The sequence below is a fragment of the Elephas maximus genome, chromosome 16 (assembly GCF_024166365.1).
Source record: "Elephas maximus indicus isolate mEleMax1 chromosome 16, mEleMax1 primary haplotype, whole genome shotgun sequence".
NCBI lineage: Eukaryota > Metazoa > Chordata > Mammalia > Proboscidea > Elephantidae > Elephas > Elephas maximus.
The window spans coordinates 29,757,205-29,774,959 of record NC_064834.1 but is presented as its reverse complement, the minus strand read 5'-3'; the positions used below and the strand labels follow the sequence as shown (position 1 = coordinate 29,774,959).

General features: G+C 41.9%; 1 protein-coding gene across 2 annotated transcripts in view; it reads left to right on the top strand.

Moving 5' to 3' along the window:
* The first annotated feature begins 4,255 nt into the window (after positions 1 to 4,255).
* BICC1 (BicC family RNA binding protein 1) overlaps positions 4,256 to 17,755 on the top strand; it is a 341,517-nt gene continuing 328,017 nt past the window's right edge. Inside the window, exon 1 of one of the 2 annotated variants that reach the window (XM_049855571.1) lies at positions 4,256 to 4,647. In XM_049855571.1, coding sequence (XP_049711528.1) covers positions 4,458 to 4,647 — 190 coding nt within the window. In that variant the 5' untranslated portion in view covers positions 4,256 to 4,457. The remainder of the gene's footprint in view (positions 4,648 to 17,755) is intronic. The other variant, XM_049855570.1, reaches the window with a different exon arrangement.

The following is a 17,755-nucleotide window of genomic DNA, read 5'->3' as shown; positions in this document are numbered from 1 at the left end:
ATGAATTTTATGGTCATGTTTGATTGACAGCTTGGCCAGGTATAAACATCTACATTGGGAATTATTTTCCATCAGAATTTTGAAGGTATTGCTCCATTACCTTCTAGTTTTTGGTGCTGTATCCATTTGGCAGAACTCCAGGTGTAAACCCTATCCTGTTCACCTCAATAAGCTATTTCTCCTCTGTTGGTGTCTTGCAATCTATTCTACACACTTTCACAAGACCCTAAATATTGACTCTTCCTCTTTTTTTTCTTGTATACTTGACTTCTATCAATGGGATATTCCAATGACTTTTAACCAGGCTCAAAACTTACCAGTTAAACCAATCGTCCTAACTACTGGCCAGCCAACTAAACAAAGAACCAAAAGCAGCCCTCTCTATACCCACGTAATCCTTAACCTTTTGTGTTTTCCTCCCCTTCTCAGCCAGACATCTCCCAGAGTTGTCTTTATTCTTCATTTTATTACTTACGTTCACTCCTCAATCACTCCACATTTTTGCTTTCTTGCTAAGGTTCCAGTGACCTCCATCAAAAGTTTTGACTTCTTTTATTGTACAAAGATGATCACACTTTCTTTTTTGAAATAGTCTTTTTCCTGGGCTTACGTGACAAAACTTTTTTCTCCTTCCTTCTCTCATTGCTCTATCTCCTTTCTCATCACATTATCTTCTATTTGACCACTAGATGTTGGAATTTGTGAAAGGCATTTTCCTTGGTTCCTTTTCTTCTCTTTTTCTCTAGACAATCCTATCCATATGACTAGTAGAATTACTGCCTACAAACAAAGATATAACACATTTTTATCTCTAGTAAAGATCTCTCTTCTGAGCTTCAGCCCCATATATCCAATTGCTTACATGGCATTTATTCGTGGAGGTCTCAGTGGTATCTCAAACTGAATATGCCCAACTCAACCTCATGATCTTTTCTCCAATGTAGTGTCCTCTACTTCAGTTAATGGCACCTTTTTCTTTCCAATTATGTTAACTAGAACTCTAGAGTCATTTTGACATTTCCCTCTTCACCCCATAACCGATCCATCATCAATTAGAGAGGATTTCTCAAATTCTCTCATGTCTTCATCTTTCCTGCCTAGGCAGGCTTCCAAAAACCAAACCCACCACCGCGGAGTCGATCCAAGTCATAGCAACCCTATAGGAGAGAGTATAACTGCTCCATAGGGTTTTCAAGGCTGTAAATCTTTACAGAAGCAGACTGCCACATCTTTCTCCCACAGAGCTGCTGGTGGATTTGAACCACTGACTTTTGTTAACAGCCAAGCACTTAGCTACTGTGCCACCAGGGCTCCTCTAGGTAGGCTTATTAGCATCTATTATCTGAATTTCCCAGATAGTCTCTTCATTGGTTTGACTACTTCTATCCCTGCCCCTCAATCTGTTGTCCACAATATAGCTATAGTTGTCCTTTCAAAAAGCAGATTTAATTACATCATCCTTTGCTTAAAGCCTCTTACCTGGCTTCCTTTTGTTCTAAGGGTAAAGATAAAAACTCCTTAAACTGGCCTATACAAAAAACCCCACTGCTGTCGAGTTGATTCTGACTCACACAACCCTACAGGGCAGAGTAGAACTGCCTCATAGAGTTTTCAAGGAGTGCCTGCTGGATTTGAACTGCCAGCCTTTTGGTTAGCAGCCATAGCTTTTAACCATCTCATTTCTTGTTGGTGCTGGTCTTCTGTTAGTTCCTCCACTGGAGGAAGGAAGGCTGCAGGGCCTTTGCTTGCGCTAATCCTCTTGAGAGCTCATACAGCTTAGTGGCTAAGTGTAAAGTATTTGAAGTCTAATCTTCAAGAGAGATTGCTGGGGTTCAAATCTTGATTCTACCACTTACTTAGTTGAGTAACTTTGGGCGGGTCATTTTACCTCTCTCTGCCTCAGTTTCCTCAACTTTAAAATGGGGATAATTATAATATCTACCTTCAGGGATGTTGTTATGAACAAATGATCATTTGCAGGAATGGCTCTCCCCTTCCTCCTCTTGCTCAGTTAACTTCTTCTCAAGCTCCTGTTCTCAGCTTCAGAGTCATTTTCTCTGAGAAGACTCCCCTGACTTCCCTATCTGGATCCACTTACCCCATTATAGGTTTTTGCATATCTCGAGCCTCTTATTTGTAATGCTTACTATAGGTTCAATTTTATATTTATCTAAGTGACTTTTGGGAGGGAGGGGTGTCAGTATTCTATGTGTTTCACTAGAATGTGAGCACCACGAACATAGGGATCGTTGTCTGTCTTTGCTCACTCTCTTGAGCCTAACACAATGCCTGACACATAGTGAGTTTCCAATGAATATTTCCTGGAAGAGAAAGATGAAAAGATGTAAACTTCACTGAAGATATGCAGTGGGCATGCTCCTTGATAACCCACTTTGGTGCTTAAATCAGTGCCTTGCATCATAATAAGTTCAGAGAAGGAACAGGTGGTGGGGAACAAGGGAAGTTAAACTAGTACTTCAAGAGGCAGTACAGGGGTTCTCTGCTCCACAAGGTACGGTTTTGTGGGGATGATGTGTCAGACAAATAGACCTGGGTTAAATCCCCTGTCAACTGCTGTGTGACCTTAGTCAAGCCACTTAACTTCCCAGAATCCTGGTTTCCTCATCTGTGAATTACATTACAGTTCCCAGCACAGAGTCAATTCTTGTTCGCTGACTACTGAACCTAAAAGAATGTCCGTTTACCTTAAACATATTACCTAATTATTCACGGGCTCATGCCAATGATACTAAGGTTACTTATGGCTTGTCCCACATGTAAGTCAGTCAGCCTCCCTCTGTGGCATAGTGACAAACTGCTGTACCTGCTCCTCTCTCCTAAGGGTAAAAACAAAACAAAACTTTATGTTTTTAGTCATAAAACAAAAGAAGGTCTATATCAGTATGAACTGGGAAATCAGAGTTCCAAGGGCATGCCTGGTGCAAGAGTCTTACCTTAACTCACTCTTCAAATTCAAGTTTGAGAGAGGCAGTAGGTGGGCTGAGCAAGGGTTCATTTAGGGACCACAATCGCAATCGACTCCACCGCAGTGGATTTGGTGTTTGGTGCGTTGTGCGAACCAAAGCCCGAATCCGTTGCCAGTGAGTTGATTCCAACTCATAGCAACCCATAGGACAAAGTAGAACTGCCCCAAAGGGTTTCCAAGGAGTGGATGGTGGATTCCAACTGCCGACCTTTTGGTTAGCAGCTGAGGTCTTAACCACTGTGCCACTAGGGCTGACCTTAAAAACAGAGAAGAGCCCTCAGTCCCTGGTAAGACAGCCCAGTTCAGCTGGCAGCTGGACTCAGATAGTTGTCGTTCTATGTCTTGGAGCTGTCTCTTCCCTTGCTTAAAAAAAAAAAAAAAAAAAAAAAACTCTCCTGACTCCATTCCTTGAGAATCACATAGAAAACGACTCTCTACTCACCCTATTCAAGGAAAAAAAAATCTTCTTTCAGAGTAAAAAGTGTAAGTCTCTTGTCACCTCATGCACAGCTGCTAATCACTTTGCTCTTGGGATAGAGAGGAGAGCTAGCGGGTCTGAGCCTTTGGTGGAGAAATAAACTGCTTGCAAACAATGACCATGGCACTGTTCGGGAGGATGGACATGGTTTCTCCCACAAGCGTTTCCTCTCTCCTTTCACTCGTTTCAAACTTGGGACGGACCGGGCTGTGAGTTTTAGGGTGTAGGATGTTTAGGCAAATAGAAGGGGAATTGTGCGTGCTCTTCATGTGCCTTCAGGAGCTCTGTTCTGTTGCTTGAACTTGGTGAGTGTCTGTGTTTGAAGGAGAACTATGACAGTATGTGCGGAGGATGAGACCGGTAGGAGTAAGTACAGGAAAGCGGTAGTGTGTACGTGGTGCGCGTGTGGATGAGGAACTGTGTGTGCACTTCGTGTGCGTTCAGAAGTGTGCTGTGCTTGAACTTGGCGTGTGTATGTAAGAGATCGATGAGCTTATGGGTGGGGGACGGAATCTGTACGCTTAAGCGCAGGAAAGTGGTAGTGCGTACGTGGTGTGTGTGCGCGAGTGTGTGTGAGCGCCAAGGGCCGCCCGCCCGCGCGTCCGCCCGCCGGCCCCGGCTCCCCGTGGGCCGGTCCGGCCAATGAGCGCGCGGCTGCAGGGGCGGCGAACGGGGAGGGGACGCCGGGCCCTGCGGATGGAGGCGCAGGCGGCGCGGCGCGCTCACTCCGCGCGGGCGTTGCTGGCGGGGGGCGGCGCAGCCACTGGCCCGGGACCGGGGCCGGGACCCGGGGCGGCGGGCGGCGTGGGCGGCGCCCGGGGCTGGGATGCGCCCGGGGCTCCGTGGCGGCGGCGTTGGCGGCGGCGTCGGCGGCTGCGGGGGGACGAGCTAGCGCCGCGGCGCGGGGAGCCAGTCGAGTCCGGCCGGCGAGCGGAGGCGGCGGCGAAGGCAGAGCGGCGGCCGCAGCCGGAGCCCGAGCGCTGCGCGCCCACCATGGCCGCCCAGGGCGAGACCAGCTATCTGGCGGCGCAGTCGGACCCGGGCTCCAACAGCGAGCGCAGCACCGACTCGCCTATGCCCGGCTCCGAGGACGACCTGGTCGCCGGGGCGCCCTTGCACAGCCCGGAGTGGAGTGAGGAGCGCTTCCGCGTGGACAGGAAGAAACTTGAGGCCATGTTACAAGGTAGGCATCCCCCGCGTCCTCAGACTCCCGACTGAGCCCGAACTCCTTCCCGGACATCCCCGCCCCGCTCCCAGCGCCGTTACTCTAGCTCACAGCTGACTCGGCTCCCAAGTCCCTTCCTCCGCGGAGCCAGCTGGGACTCGGAGGACATCCAGGGAATGGAGACCCCACGGGGCTCTCCACCCTTCCACGCCTCTCAGGTCTCGAGGCCGCGGGAGCCTTGTTTTAACTTGACCAGCTTCAGAAAAGCTGAAGTCGAGTCTGTTCAGACGCGCCCAAGTTGCGTTCTGGACTGTGGAGATGCCAACTTTAGCCGGGACACCTGGGTGTGCCATCTAGACCTACTCTAACTGCTCAGAGTATGCATGACTCTCTTCTCCCTAACAGCCTCGAATTCTAGCTCTTCCTCTGTGTTTTTGTGTGTTTAACTCTCCTCCTTGTCAGTATCCACTTCCTCCAGCTGAGGAGCCTTGTCTCGCTATTGGGAAACGCTTTGCAGATGTCAGGGCTTAAGACAGGAGCTCCCTCCGCCCCTCTGGAGTAAGAGGGGCCAGGGCTGGAGTGAGCAGCCAAAGCGTGGGGATTGTGTCACGGCAGTGCTGCTGTGTTTGAGGACAGTGTGTGTTCATTTTCTGACAGGCTTATAAAACATATTGAGTTACACTTTCATAAAAGTCTTCCTGTACTGTGGATGTCTACTGCCTTTCACAAGTTGGAGTTTTTTAGTTTTGTTTTAACTCTGTAGTTTCTCTGGGACTTTCCCAGTGGCAGAACAGCTTTGACGATACCGAACTGGGCACAGACTCTCATTTATAATGTGAGGATTGAATTTCTCCACGTGAATGTCCAAGGTCATTTTGACCTTCCTTAAAAAATGTTAATTACAAGCCACCGGTATGGTTCGTTTCCCTCATCCAAAGAGAGAAATGAGATAGTTTGAATGACTGTCATTCTTCAAATAAGAGGAGAGCACCAGGCATTGGCTTCACTAAGGGCGTTTGGGGAGGGTTCATTCAGAGGAGAGCTAGCGTCCGTATATCGTGGGAGGATTGGCGCTTTCCAAACTTTGTTTTGTGGCTATATGCATAACTTATTTGACTTTATCAATCAGTGCATCGCAGTATGGGAGCGATTTAGCTCTCTTTGGAAATGCAGTGGCTTTTTAAAACAATTAAGCAGGTTATTTTAAGACAGAACAACATGTTTTCCAAAACGATAACTTGGTGGAAACAAATATCAGGAGCGTTTGGCATGCGTTTTTTTTTTTTTGGATGTGCTGCCTTCTTGCCTCCTTTGTTGCTTATTTTTGTTGGTAAACGTCCCTAATGATTGCCGTGTCTGTCTCTTCCATGTCCTCTCTCTTTTCTTTTCAAATCGTGTAACTTTGTGATAAACTGTTCAAATAACAATATTACAAGGTGCTTTTAGAAATTAAAGGCCCCGTTACATTTCAGTAACTCATCGTATTTATTTGAGTTGTCCCATGGCATTTTTCTAGTTTCTTCTGATGATAAAACAAAATATTAAATTGATGTTAGAAAAATGTTGTTGTGACATTATTTGGATTGAACAGGTAGAGCGCAAACCTATCCTTTTCAACACGATTCCAGTTTGTTTTCTGTATGAGTTTGGGGTAACGGCAAGTAATGGCAGTGGCACTGGCTTCTGGGAAGTCCATGTGCTTTAGAAGTAGGTTTTTGTTTGTTTGTTTTGAATGAATGAAACCTATCTTCCCTAGTAGGGATATTTTGAGATGATGTGATTCAAAATAGTTCTGCAATGATTAAGTTTATTTTACGGAAAGTCTTAACAGAGTTAACATTTTTTCTCCAACCATCTATATATAATGTAATATTCATTCACTTTTCAGCCCCAGGCATTCTTTATTGAACATAGTGCTTTCGTTAACTTTCCCAAATCACCTGCACGTGAAGTAGTCCTAGGAAAGTAAATGTTGCACAGTTTAACAGTAGAATCCAATGCACAGTATATCAGGGCATTTTATGATGCACGCTTCCCAGTGTCAAATTATGTAGGACCACCATGTTTGAAGGGATAAGACCAGTTTCCTGAGTCAAACATATTCATGAGCTTCATTGCTTTATGCCAGGTGGTTATAGTGAGTACTGAGATCACCCAGACCTGGGTTGAAATCCCTGTGTGAGATTGGGGAAGTTCCTGGGTCTCTCTCTGCCTCAGTTTGTTCATCTGTAAAATGGTGTCAGTATTAATACTTTTCTCGTTGGGTTTTGTGAGAGTTGACAGAGATAATACCTATGAAGCTGAATTCATTAATGTGTTTGGTAAGGGATAAGAGCTCAGTAAATATTAATTGCTTTTAAAATAATTATTTTTAGTAGTAAATACTACATCATGGATTTAAAAGGTTTTTCAGTGCCTACCAGTTTCTAATATGTAGTATAAACTTGATTTAGGGAACAAAAGAATTTTCAATCATCCCAGATTTAAAAGATTTCATAATTGTAGAGGTGAGATAGATAATAACTGAAGTAGAGAATGGTGGCTGGTCAACATATTCTTTTATTGTTACGCATTCTTTTCATTAGAAAAGTGCCAAGTAAATAAAGTCTGTGTTTGCTTGGTTGGGTTTCTGATTATTTTCAATGTGGATTTGCCATTTTTCTTTTTACAGTCACCTTAAACTATGTGGAAGTTTCCAAGTTAATTCAGGATAAATAAGGTTGTCTGCCTCTAAGTCAAACAGTGCAAATTGGTGATTATAATGCTTGGAATTTGTTTCCAGAGAGACTGTCCTGGGGGCAAGTTAATCTTTAATGGGTTGTATTTTTATTAGTAGAGAAATTCTGCTATGCAATGGACCAAAAATTCAGTGAGGTTAAAATATGGGCAGTAGGGTAGTGGTCAAATAAATGAAATACCCTTTATTTGTGTGTATGTTTTTTTTTTTTAAATATGGAAAATTCCAGCTTGTAGAAAAGTGGAGAGAATGGTAATCCCCCATAGACCCATTGCAGAGCTTCAACAATGATCATAATCAGTTTTGTTTCATGAATCCCACATCCTCTTCCTTCCCCCCAAATCATTTTGATGCACATATCATAAATCATATAATGTCAAGAAAATGTAGAGAAAGAATAATTAAATGACTAGTTTTTCGTGTTTTAATTGTTTTGAAACAGCCATGCAGGTTACCTGACATTTTTCTTGGAGTCTAAATTAAGATCATCAGTTTTATTAGTCAACACCTTTGTAAATGTGCATTTTTTTATTGTGGTAAAAAGATATGTCTGACAAAACATATGCCATTTCAACATTTTTTTACATGTGTAATTCCGTGACGTTATGTTGATCCATTTTCAAATTTTCTGTCACCCTTAATAGAAGCTCAGGACCCCCTACGCAGTGACTTCCCCTTTCCCCCTCCCTGCGCCCCTGCTAACCGCTAAGAAACTGGCTTCTATACGTTTGCCTATTGCAGATACTTCATATAAATGAGGTCATATAGTATTTGTACTTTTGTGTCTGATTTATTTCACTCAGCAGAATGTTTTCAGGGTTCGCCTGTGTTTGTATCATGTGTCAGGACTCGATGTCTCTTTATGGCCGAGTAGTATTCCATTGTGTGTGTGTGTGTGTGTGTGTGTGTGTATATATGTACACCACTTTTTGTTTATTCATTTACCTGTTGGTGGACATTTAGGTTGTTGCTGCCTTTCAGCTATTGTGAATAATGCTGCAGTGAACATTGGTGTGCAAGTGTCTGTTTGCATTCCTGCTTTCAGTTCTTTTGGGTATATACCTAGGAATGGAATTGCTGGATCATATGGTAATTCTACGTTTAATTTTTTGAGTACCCACCAAACTGTTTTCCAGAGTGGCTGTGCCATTTTATAATCTCGCCAGTGTGGAGGGTTCCAATTTCTGTAAATGGTATTTATTTTCAACTTTAGGTTTTAGAAGGATATAGTCAGCCTTGGAATGGATACCACAGACAGCACTGTATAATGATATAAGAAATATTATTTTAAATTTCTATATTTAATGTTGACAAAATTTAGATTACATGATTCATGTGAGGTTATGTTGTTGATTCACTTAAATCAATTAAATGTGAGTTATTGCGTGTAAAGAGGGAGGAAAGGGGTATAGGGAAAGAGCTAGGAGACGTAAGAAAGCAAACCAACCCAAACTCGTTGCCATCGAGTTGATTCTGACTCATAACAACCCTATTGGACAGAGTAGAACTGTCCAACAGGGTTTCCAGGGAGCGCCTGGTGGATTTGAACTGCTGACCTTTTGGTTAGCAGCTGTAGCTCTTAACCACTATGCCACCAGGGTTTCCACATAAGAAAGTAAGCAGGTCATATGAGTCAAAGGTACTGTCTTGGTGTTCGCCAGAGTGCTGAGGGGACAAACATGGGATTTGCATATGCATACTTAGTTTTCTTTTTACCTGGAAAAACATATATGTGTGCCATAAAATTAAGAATTGCTGCACAAAATTTGGAAGCATATGCATTTTTAGAGTTCTGAATTCCTTGAGTCTTAGCAGAAGAAGTTAAATAGGGAGGGTTACCGGGAGGAAAATGACCTATTTTTATGAATTGAGGTTGACATCTTGTGGGCTTTTATGATATTGCTGCTGAACACTTTAAAAACCATGTTGCAATTTTACAATGCTAGGCATAACTGCCATCATTTACTCCCACTTGCTGGAGTGGCAGAACTAGTCACCAAAAGGGAGATCATCACGCATCATTGACTAAAAAGCAAGAGGAGCAATACTGTTATCTCTTTGATATCAGCAAACTTAATTGAAGATTGTCTTCTGATTTGGGAAACCCTGGTGGCGTAGTGGTTAAGTGCTACAGCTGCTAACCAAGAGGTCGGCAGTTCAAATCCTCCAAGCGCTCCTTGGAAACTCTATGGGGCAGTTCTACTCTGTCCTGTAGGGTCGCGATGAGTTAGAATTGACTTGATGGCACTGGGTTTGGTTGGTTTTATTATAAATTGTAATGCATGATGTAATATTTAAGGTATACATTCTTATATTTAAAGTGAAAATAAGGATATTGGAAAATAAATGATCTTATGTTTAAGGAACGCTCACAGCAATCTAAATGTTATTGGTATTCCTAGTAGTTTACAGGATGTTGAATGTTTTGCCCCTTGTAATGGTGGGTGAGTACACCCTGACAAAAGGTCTCTTAGGTGGTAGTGTGGAATTCTAGATTTTGCTCAGGTTGGGAGTGCTTTTCATCCTTTTTTAGCTGTAATTGCTTTGGACAATCCTGAACCAATCTCGCCTGGTGTTTTTGCTTAACACTGGCAGCAAAATCAATTAATCTCCCTTCTATTTGTTGTGAACTGGAGCTGTTCGTTGGTGTCTAGAAAGAAGCTTTTTCAAAGAATACTCTGTGCCTGTACTTGCTGTTCTGTTTGCTCACCTGCAAAATGGGGATAATAATAGTCCCACTTTAAGGGGTTGTCGTCAGCCCTGAATGAGGCAATGGGTGTAGAGTGCTTACTTAGCCCAGTGCCAGGCACATGGGGTTGAGTATTTGTTAGTTCAGCAGCAGCAGCAGCATTGTCCGACTCGGTGGTTAAAGAGTTCAAAACACTAGAAAACAAGTGATTGCCATTTTTTTTGATTGTTGTTAAACTGCAATGTGGACTCTTTTGGAGAATTGAGATTTAATTTTTAGGAAGTCTCCCTCAAATGAGAAAGTTTGTTAGGACGGTTGTAGTTAAGTCAGAGAGTGGAATCAATGATTAAAATTGCTTTATAGACTAAATTAAAATACATCAGAGGTTGTGTAGCTTAGCGGTAAAGAGCCCAGGCTTTGCCATCGGACACCTTCACCTCTCATGGAGTCATGTGAGGATGAGATGCGGCAGGTGTTAAAGCCCTGTGCTCAGGAAGTGTAGTAAGTGCTCAGCAAGTCTCATCTCTACGAAGACTTGTGGGGTTTTGGCTGAGTTGATCATTGATAAGTTACGAGAAAGTTAAAACATAGCTAGAGAGATTTGTCATATTGATGATGTTAGCAGGCAGGAATGTCTTTGCCTGCACCAACAGAAAACCCAACGCACAGTGGCTTTAGTAAGCCAGAGGTTTATCCTTCTCACCTAATAAGAGGTCTGGGGCTAAGTGTCCTAGCTGCTCAGGGGCATAAAGGAGCCGAGCGTCTTCTTTTCACCTCTTCATCTTCTCCATCCTCAGCCTGTGGCTTTTGGTTTCGTAGTTGCAATATAGCTGTTGCATTGCCTTGCGATGCATCTTTATCTATGCAGGGAAAAGGGGGATGAACAAAAAGCAGTTTATCAGGACTTTGCCTTTTTATCTGACAATACAGTCTCCCTCCCAAGACTTCCGTCTGTATTTCTTTGTCCAGTCTTTAGTACAAGAGACTCTGGGAATGTATCATCTTTCCCAGCCTCCCTGGTAGGGATGGCAAGGAAGAAGGGGTGGGAATGGATGTTGGGTGATGCAACTCATAACTTCCTGACAGTAGGCAAAGCAAAGGTATGTTGTGACCCAAAATTCTAAGTTGTAACTGAGGCAAAAGCTTACTTATATCCAAGACCTTGGCCTATATTGATAATCCTTAAAAAGTTACATTATTTGGTAGTGTTCTACCAGCTGCCATTGCCATTGAGTCAATTTCGACTCATAGTGACTCTAATGGACAGAGTAGAACTGCCTCATGGGGTTTCTAAGGAGCTCCTGGTGGATTTGAACTGCTGACCTTTTGGATAGTAGCTATAGCTCTTACTCACTGTGCCATCAGGGTTTAAAATAGGTGGAATTTCTTTCTTGGTATAATCCAGCAATAAACCTAAATCCCAAAGAGGTAACACCTTTGCTTACCTAGAGCTGTTTTCTTCTTGTTGCTCCTTTTAGAAACAGGACCTGGGACCACTAAGTTCTGTATCTATCTTTTTCTCGATGTTGTATTTTTTTCATTGAAGATTACATGATACAACACAAATGCCCATTTTACCTTTTATTACTCTAAGATACTCTTTTTCTCCTCCCTCCCTTCCCCTACTACCCGTCTCAAACTTGTTTTAGAATTGCGAGGTTCAGTGTAGGTCATGTGTCTTAGTTACCTAGTGCTGCCATAGCTCGAACACCACAAACGGGTGGCTTTAAAGAGCAGAAATTTATTTTCTCACAGTTTAGGTGGCTAGAAGTCTGAATTCCAGGTATAGCTCTAGGAGGAGGCCCTTGTCTCTTCAGCTTCTGGTAGCTGCCAGCAGTCTTTGTAGACACATCTGTCTTTGTCATCTGTCTTCCTCTTCCCCCTGTGTGTGTCTCTGTGTCCATTCTGCTCTTTTTATAACTTAGGAGTGATTCGATGTAGAGCCCATCCTACTCAGGTATGATCAAATTAACATAACAAAGAAAACCCTGTTTCTGATAGGATTACATCCACAGGTACAGGTGTTAGGATTCCAACATAATTTGCGGGAACATATCCATAATGTCATGTTTCTGCCCTTCTGGCTTTTAGTAGAGTGGTCACTTGAGTATAATCTGGCCAACAAAGCCAGAGTTTATTGAGAAGGTGAAGTCATCTTGGAGGCAGTTTGATAATAGAATTGTCATCAGGTTTGTGCCACGTTTTGCTGTTTGAAATTGTTCGGAATGATGAGCTAATAAAATGCACCAGTTGGCTTATCCATAGTATATTCAATTTATTTTAAAATCTAGTTTTTTTTTAAAAAAATGCATTGGGTAATAGTGACCATACAGATTTCTTTATGTAAAATGCTTAATAAACTACCAAGGATGAGACACAACTTTAGTGCTAATTTATGATGGCGTTTGCTGTGTGTGGTGATGATCTTAAGCAGTAAACCCTTGCTGTTCTGCTGCGAAAGCCGCCACATTAGCCTTTTCGTCTTTGCGGTACTGGCATTTGGAAAAGTATCCAGAATGCACAGAAGTATCAGTAGAAACATTCTGTGGATATTATACATTTATAAATCCTTTTCCTACTTACGAAGTCACCAGTAGTCCCTGAGTGGTGCAGATGGTTAAGTGCTCAGCTAATAACTGAAAGGATGCTGGTTCTCTACCCAGAGGCACCTCAGAAGAAGGGCCTGGCAGTCTGTTTCAAAAAGAAATGTGCTCATTGAAACACTGTGAAAAACCAGTTGAAATGACTGTTGAAAGCCCTGTGGCATTGCAGTTCTACTCTGAAACATGTGGGGTCACCGTGAGTCAGAATTGACTTGACAGCAACTGTTTTTCTAAGCTATTAGTAACTGTAGGTGAGGAAATCATTTACATTGGTAACAACTATTAAACCCTGTTCCCATTTATGATGCTGGGATATGAAAAGATAATGCTTGCTTTCTAGCTGAAATTTTTCTGTTATAGTGAATAAGATAAACCATATATTAGTCTACACGTTGAGTTGATTTGGAGCATAACCACATCCCTTACATAGGAAGGTGGTTAAACACAGGATTTGAAAATTAGCCATTGCAGCTTTTGCCTTTAAAAAATTAATCAAAATTTGTCATAGAATACTTGAAAGTATAAACAGGTGTAAAAAAGAACCAAAAGTTATCTGTGAGTCCAGAATCCAGCGATAACAACTAATAACATTTTGATAATTTTTTCCTGCTTTTTTGCAGTGCATTTTTCTTGAGTCCCTATCATATGCCAGCGGCAGTGTTTGCCTGTGGGATACAGACAAAAACAAGATAGATATGGCTCCCACTCTCCGGTGACTTAAATTCAAAACTCTGACCACATCTGCCATCTTTTCCACTTATAAACAGTTATGTAATATTCACCCAATATATCTTGCTTTGTTTAAATATTCCAATATTTAATGCATTTCTAGGTGACCAGGCAGTGGGAAGTCTACTTTTTGTATTCAGACTGCCCTGGATTCAGATCCCTGGATTCAGCCTCTGTGTAGCCTGGGGCCAGTTAATAACGTCTTTGAACCTCAATCTCCCTGTCTCTAAAATGGGGATAAAAGCATCAATCCTCTTGATTGCAGGAGAGAAATACTGTATGTAAAGCACCCAGGAGTGCCAGCTGTAGAGCAGGTTATAAAGAAATGGCAGATATGAGCATTAATAATACTGCCCCCGATGTTTTTGCCTCAAACCTTTCATGCACCCTTGATTATTCTTATCATAAAAATTCTTATTAGTGAAACATTTGGGGCAAAGGATGTAGATATTTTAAGGTTCTTGATAAATGTGCAAAATTACTCCCTGGAAAGGGTCACAGGTAAGGCAAAAGAGAACAGGAATTTGCAAGGTATCTACCTCTTGTACCTGTGATCCCCACAGCTTGGCTTGTTTGAGCTGGTGATTGTCAGTCATTAGGAAGTAGTCGATTCACCAATCCAGAGTTACCGTTTTGCCTGTTTCTCCAAAAATGTTAAATGCTGTTTATCTTACCTGATTAGTATGCTTGTGGAGCAGTGTTTCTTAAAATTTGTGTGGCATAAAAACCACCTGGCAAGTTTTTTTCAAAAGGTCAACACTGAGCTTCTCCCAGAGATGTCGATTCTGTAGGCTTGGGGAGTTGTGGTGATAGGAGTCTGCATTTTGAAAAGAATCTTGTGTGAGTCTAATGTAGGTGGTCCTGGGACCACACTTTAGGAAACATTGCTAGGTGGTTAGACGATGGTCAAAGAATTAAAGTAAAAGAGATTCAGTTCTTTTCTTTGATTCTTTTACTCTTAAAGTTAATACTTCGGCTACATTATTAAGCCATCTTGAAGCATTTTAGTCTAGGAGCCTAATTTATGACCGGCATGTTGTTTTCAGTGGCTTGTTGTGAGGGACTCTGGGGGAAGAGCACAAACCCACATAGTCCTGTGGAGGGGATATGTTGTCTTTATTATTGCACAGTAGTATATGTACTATAGACTCAGAATTCATTTCATTTTCCTACAGATTCCCATTTAAGTATATAAAAGCAATACTAAGGGAACTTTAAAAAAGAAAACAAATGATCAGTAATCTTACCATCCTAACAGCTAGTTTCATTTTTTTTTGCCTTGCAATATATTCATAGCAGTCGAGTTGATTCCAACTCATAGTGACCTTATAGGGCAGAGTAGAACTGCCCCATAGGGTTTCCAAGGCTGTAATCTTCATGCAAGCAGACTGCCACATCTTTCTCCTATGGAGTGCTTGGTGGTTCGAACAGCTGACCTTTTGGTTAGCAGCCAGTCACTTAACCACTGTGCCACCAGGGCTACTTCCTTGCAATATAGTCTTCGATTATTTGCATAGAGTTTTATGTAGTTGTTGTTGTAGTGTTAACTCCTGTTTTGGATTCAGTATCTGTCTGAGGCTGGGTTCCCTAGAGAAGCAAAACAGTAAAGCGTATAAACACATGTGTGTGTGTTTATATGTATATATGTAGAGAGAGAGAGATTTATATCAAGGAAATGGCTCCACAGTTGTAGAGGCTGGAATGTCCCAAGTCCATGGGTCAGGATAGAGGCTTCTCCTGATTCACATTGCTGCAGGGGCTGGTGAACCCAAGATTGTCTGGTTGGAGAGCAGGGCTCTTGCTCACAGGTTGAGAAGATTGATGAAACCCCAGATAGGTAGGCAAGACTGTAAGTAAGCTGCTAGCTCAAGTCCCAAGAACTGGAGGTCAGATGAACAAGAGCCAGCTGTAGGATCCAGAATGAGCAAAAGCCCACAAGCCTTGCCAGAATATCCACTTATATTCAATACAGGCCACATGCCCAAGGAAACTCCCTTTCAACCGATTGACTGCTCATAGCGGATTCCATCATGGAGGTGATCACATAATATCAAATTTATCCTCAAAGTGATCACAACATCATACTACTATCAAACCACTGAGAATCATGGCCCAACCAAGTTGACATATATCCTTAACCATCACAGTATTTTAATCTATTAAACATTTTTCATATTTCTGAGCAGTTTTAAGAATTTATAATTTAATTGCTGAATAATAGTACATTTGGATAAAAATTTTTTTTATGGTTATAGATCCCTTCATAATGAACATGATTGGCCGTGTGGCATTTTTTTCCTTTGAAGCTGTATCCTGAGGATGAAACTTTAAGAAATGTTTATTACTGGAGAATTATGGTGATTTTGAAAGCAGTAGCTGACTTTTATTGAGCACTTACAATGTATGACGCACCATTCTTGGTGCTTTATGTTATTGAATCATCTCAGTGTCTCAAAAGCAACTCTGTGAGACATATTAAGACCCCTTCCTCCATCTTACAGACCCAAAGGCTATAAATGCTTTAAACATGGAGTCCTGCTTTCTCTTTTAGTTCTAGGTAGATTTAGACACTAGTTTTCTTCTTAGGGTTGTTGTAGAGTCTAGATTCCTCTGCAGTGTGGAGATATATCAAATCTGAGTGTAAGATGATAAACTGCTTTCCAGAATGGTGTGCAGTGCTCCTAAAATTCCCTGAAGAAGTGCAGAGGAGTGTGATAGACACAAAGGTGGGAGGCTGGCAGACTCAGGTTAGAATTTTTTTTTAGTGATTTTAAGCAAAATGTATTTTACTTATTATAAAGTAAGATATGCAATGTTTAAATCAAATGGTTACAAATAGCTTATAGCAAAAACCAAACAATTTTTTAAAAGATTTTTATTATGCTTTAAGTGAAAGTTTCCAAATCAAGTTACTGTCTTACAAAAGTTTATATACACCTTGCTATATACTTCTAATTGCTCTCCCCCTACTGAGACAGCACACTCCTTCCCTCCACTCTCTATTTTCATGTCCTTTTGGCCAGCTTCTGACTCCCTCTGCCCTCTCATCTCCTCTCCAGACAGGAGATGTCCACATAGTCTCATGTGTCTACTTGATCCAAGAAGCTCACTCTTCACCAGTACCATTTTCTATCCCATAGTACAGTCCAATCCCTGTCTGAAGAGTTGGCTTTGGGAATGGTTCCTGTCTTGGGCTAACAGAAGGTCTGGGGACCACGACTTCCGGGGTCCTTTTAGTCTCAGTCAGACCATTAAGCCTGGTCTTTTTTTTACAAGAATTTGGGATCTGCATCCCACTGTTCTCCTGCTCCCTCAGGGGTTCTCTATTGTGTTCCCTGTCAGGGCAGTCATGGGTTGTAGCTGGGCACCATCTAGTTCTTCTGGAATCAGGCTGATGTAATCTCTGGTTTATGTGGTACTTTCTGTCTCTTGGGCTCAAAATTACCTTGTGTCTTTGGTGTTCTTCATTCTCTTTGTTCCAGGTGGGTTGAGACCCATTGATGCATCTTAGATGGCCGCATGCTAGCATTTAAGACCCCAGAAATGACTCTCCAAAGTGGGATGCAGAATGTTTTCCTAATAGATTTAATTATGCTAATTGACTTAGATGTCCCCTGAAACCATGGTCCCCAAACCGTTCACCCCCCCACTTCACTGGCCTTCAAAGCATTCAGTTTATTCAGGAAACTTCTTTGCTTTTAGTTTAGTCCAATTATGCTGACCTATTGTGTTGTCTTTCCCTTCACCTAAAATAATTCTTATCTACTATGTAATTAGTGAAAACCCCTCTCCGTCCCTCCCCCGTCTTGTAACAATCAAAGAATATTTTCTTCTCTGTTTAAACTATTTCTCCAGTTATTATAATAGTGGTCTTGTACAATATTTGTCCTTTTGCAACTGACTAATTTCACTCAGCATAATGCCTTCCAGATTCCTCCATGTTATGAAATGTTTCACGTGATTCATCATTGTTCTTTTCTCAACGTGTAGTTTTCCGTTGTGTGAATATGCTATCATTTATTTATCTATTCATCCATTGATGGGCATCTTGGTTGCTTCCATGTTTTTCCTCTTGTAAACAGTGCTGCGGTGAACATGGGTGTGCATATATCTGTTGGTGTAAAGGCTCTTAATTGTCTAGGATATATTCCAAGGAGTGAGATTGCTGCATCATATGGTAATTCTATTTCTAGTTTTTTAAGGAAATGCCAAGTCGATTTCCACAGTGGTTATACCATTTTACATTCCCACCAGCAGTGTATAACTGTTCCAATCTTTACACAACCTCTCCAACATTTAGTATTTTGTGTTTTCTGGATTAATGCCAGCCTTGTTGGAGTGAGTTGGAATCTCATTTTAGTTTTGATT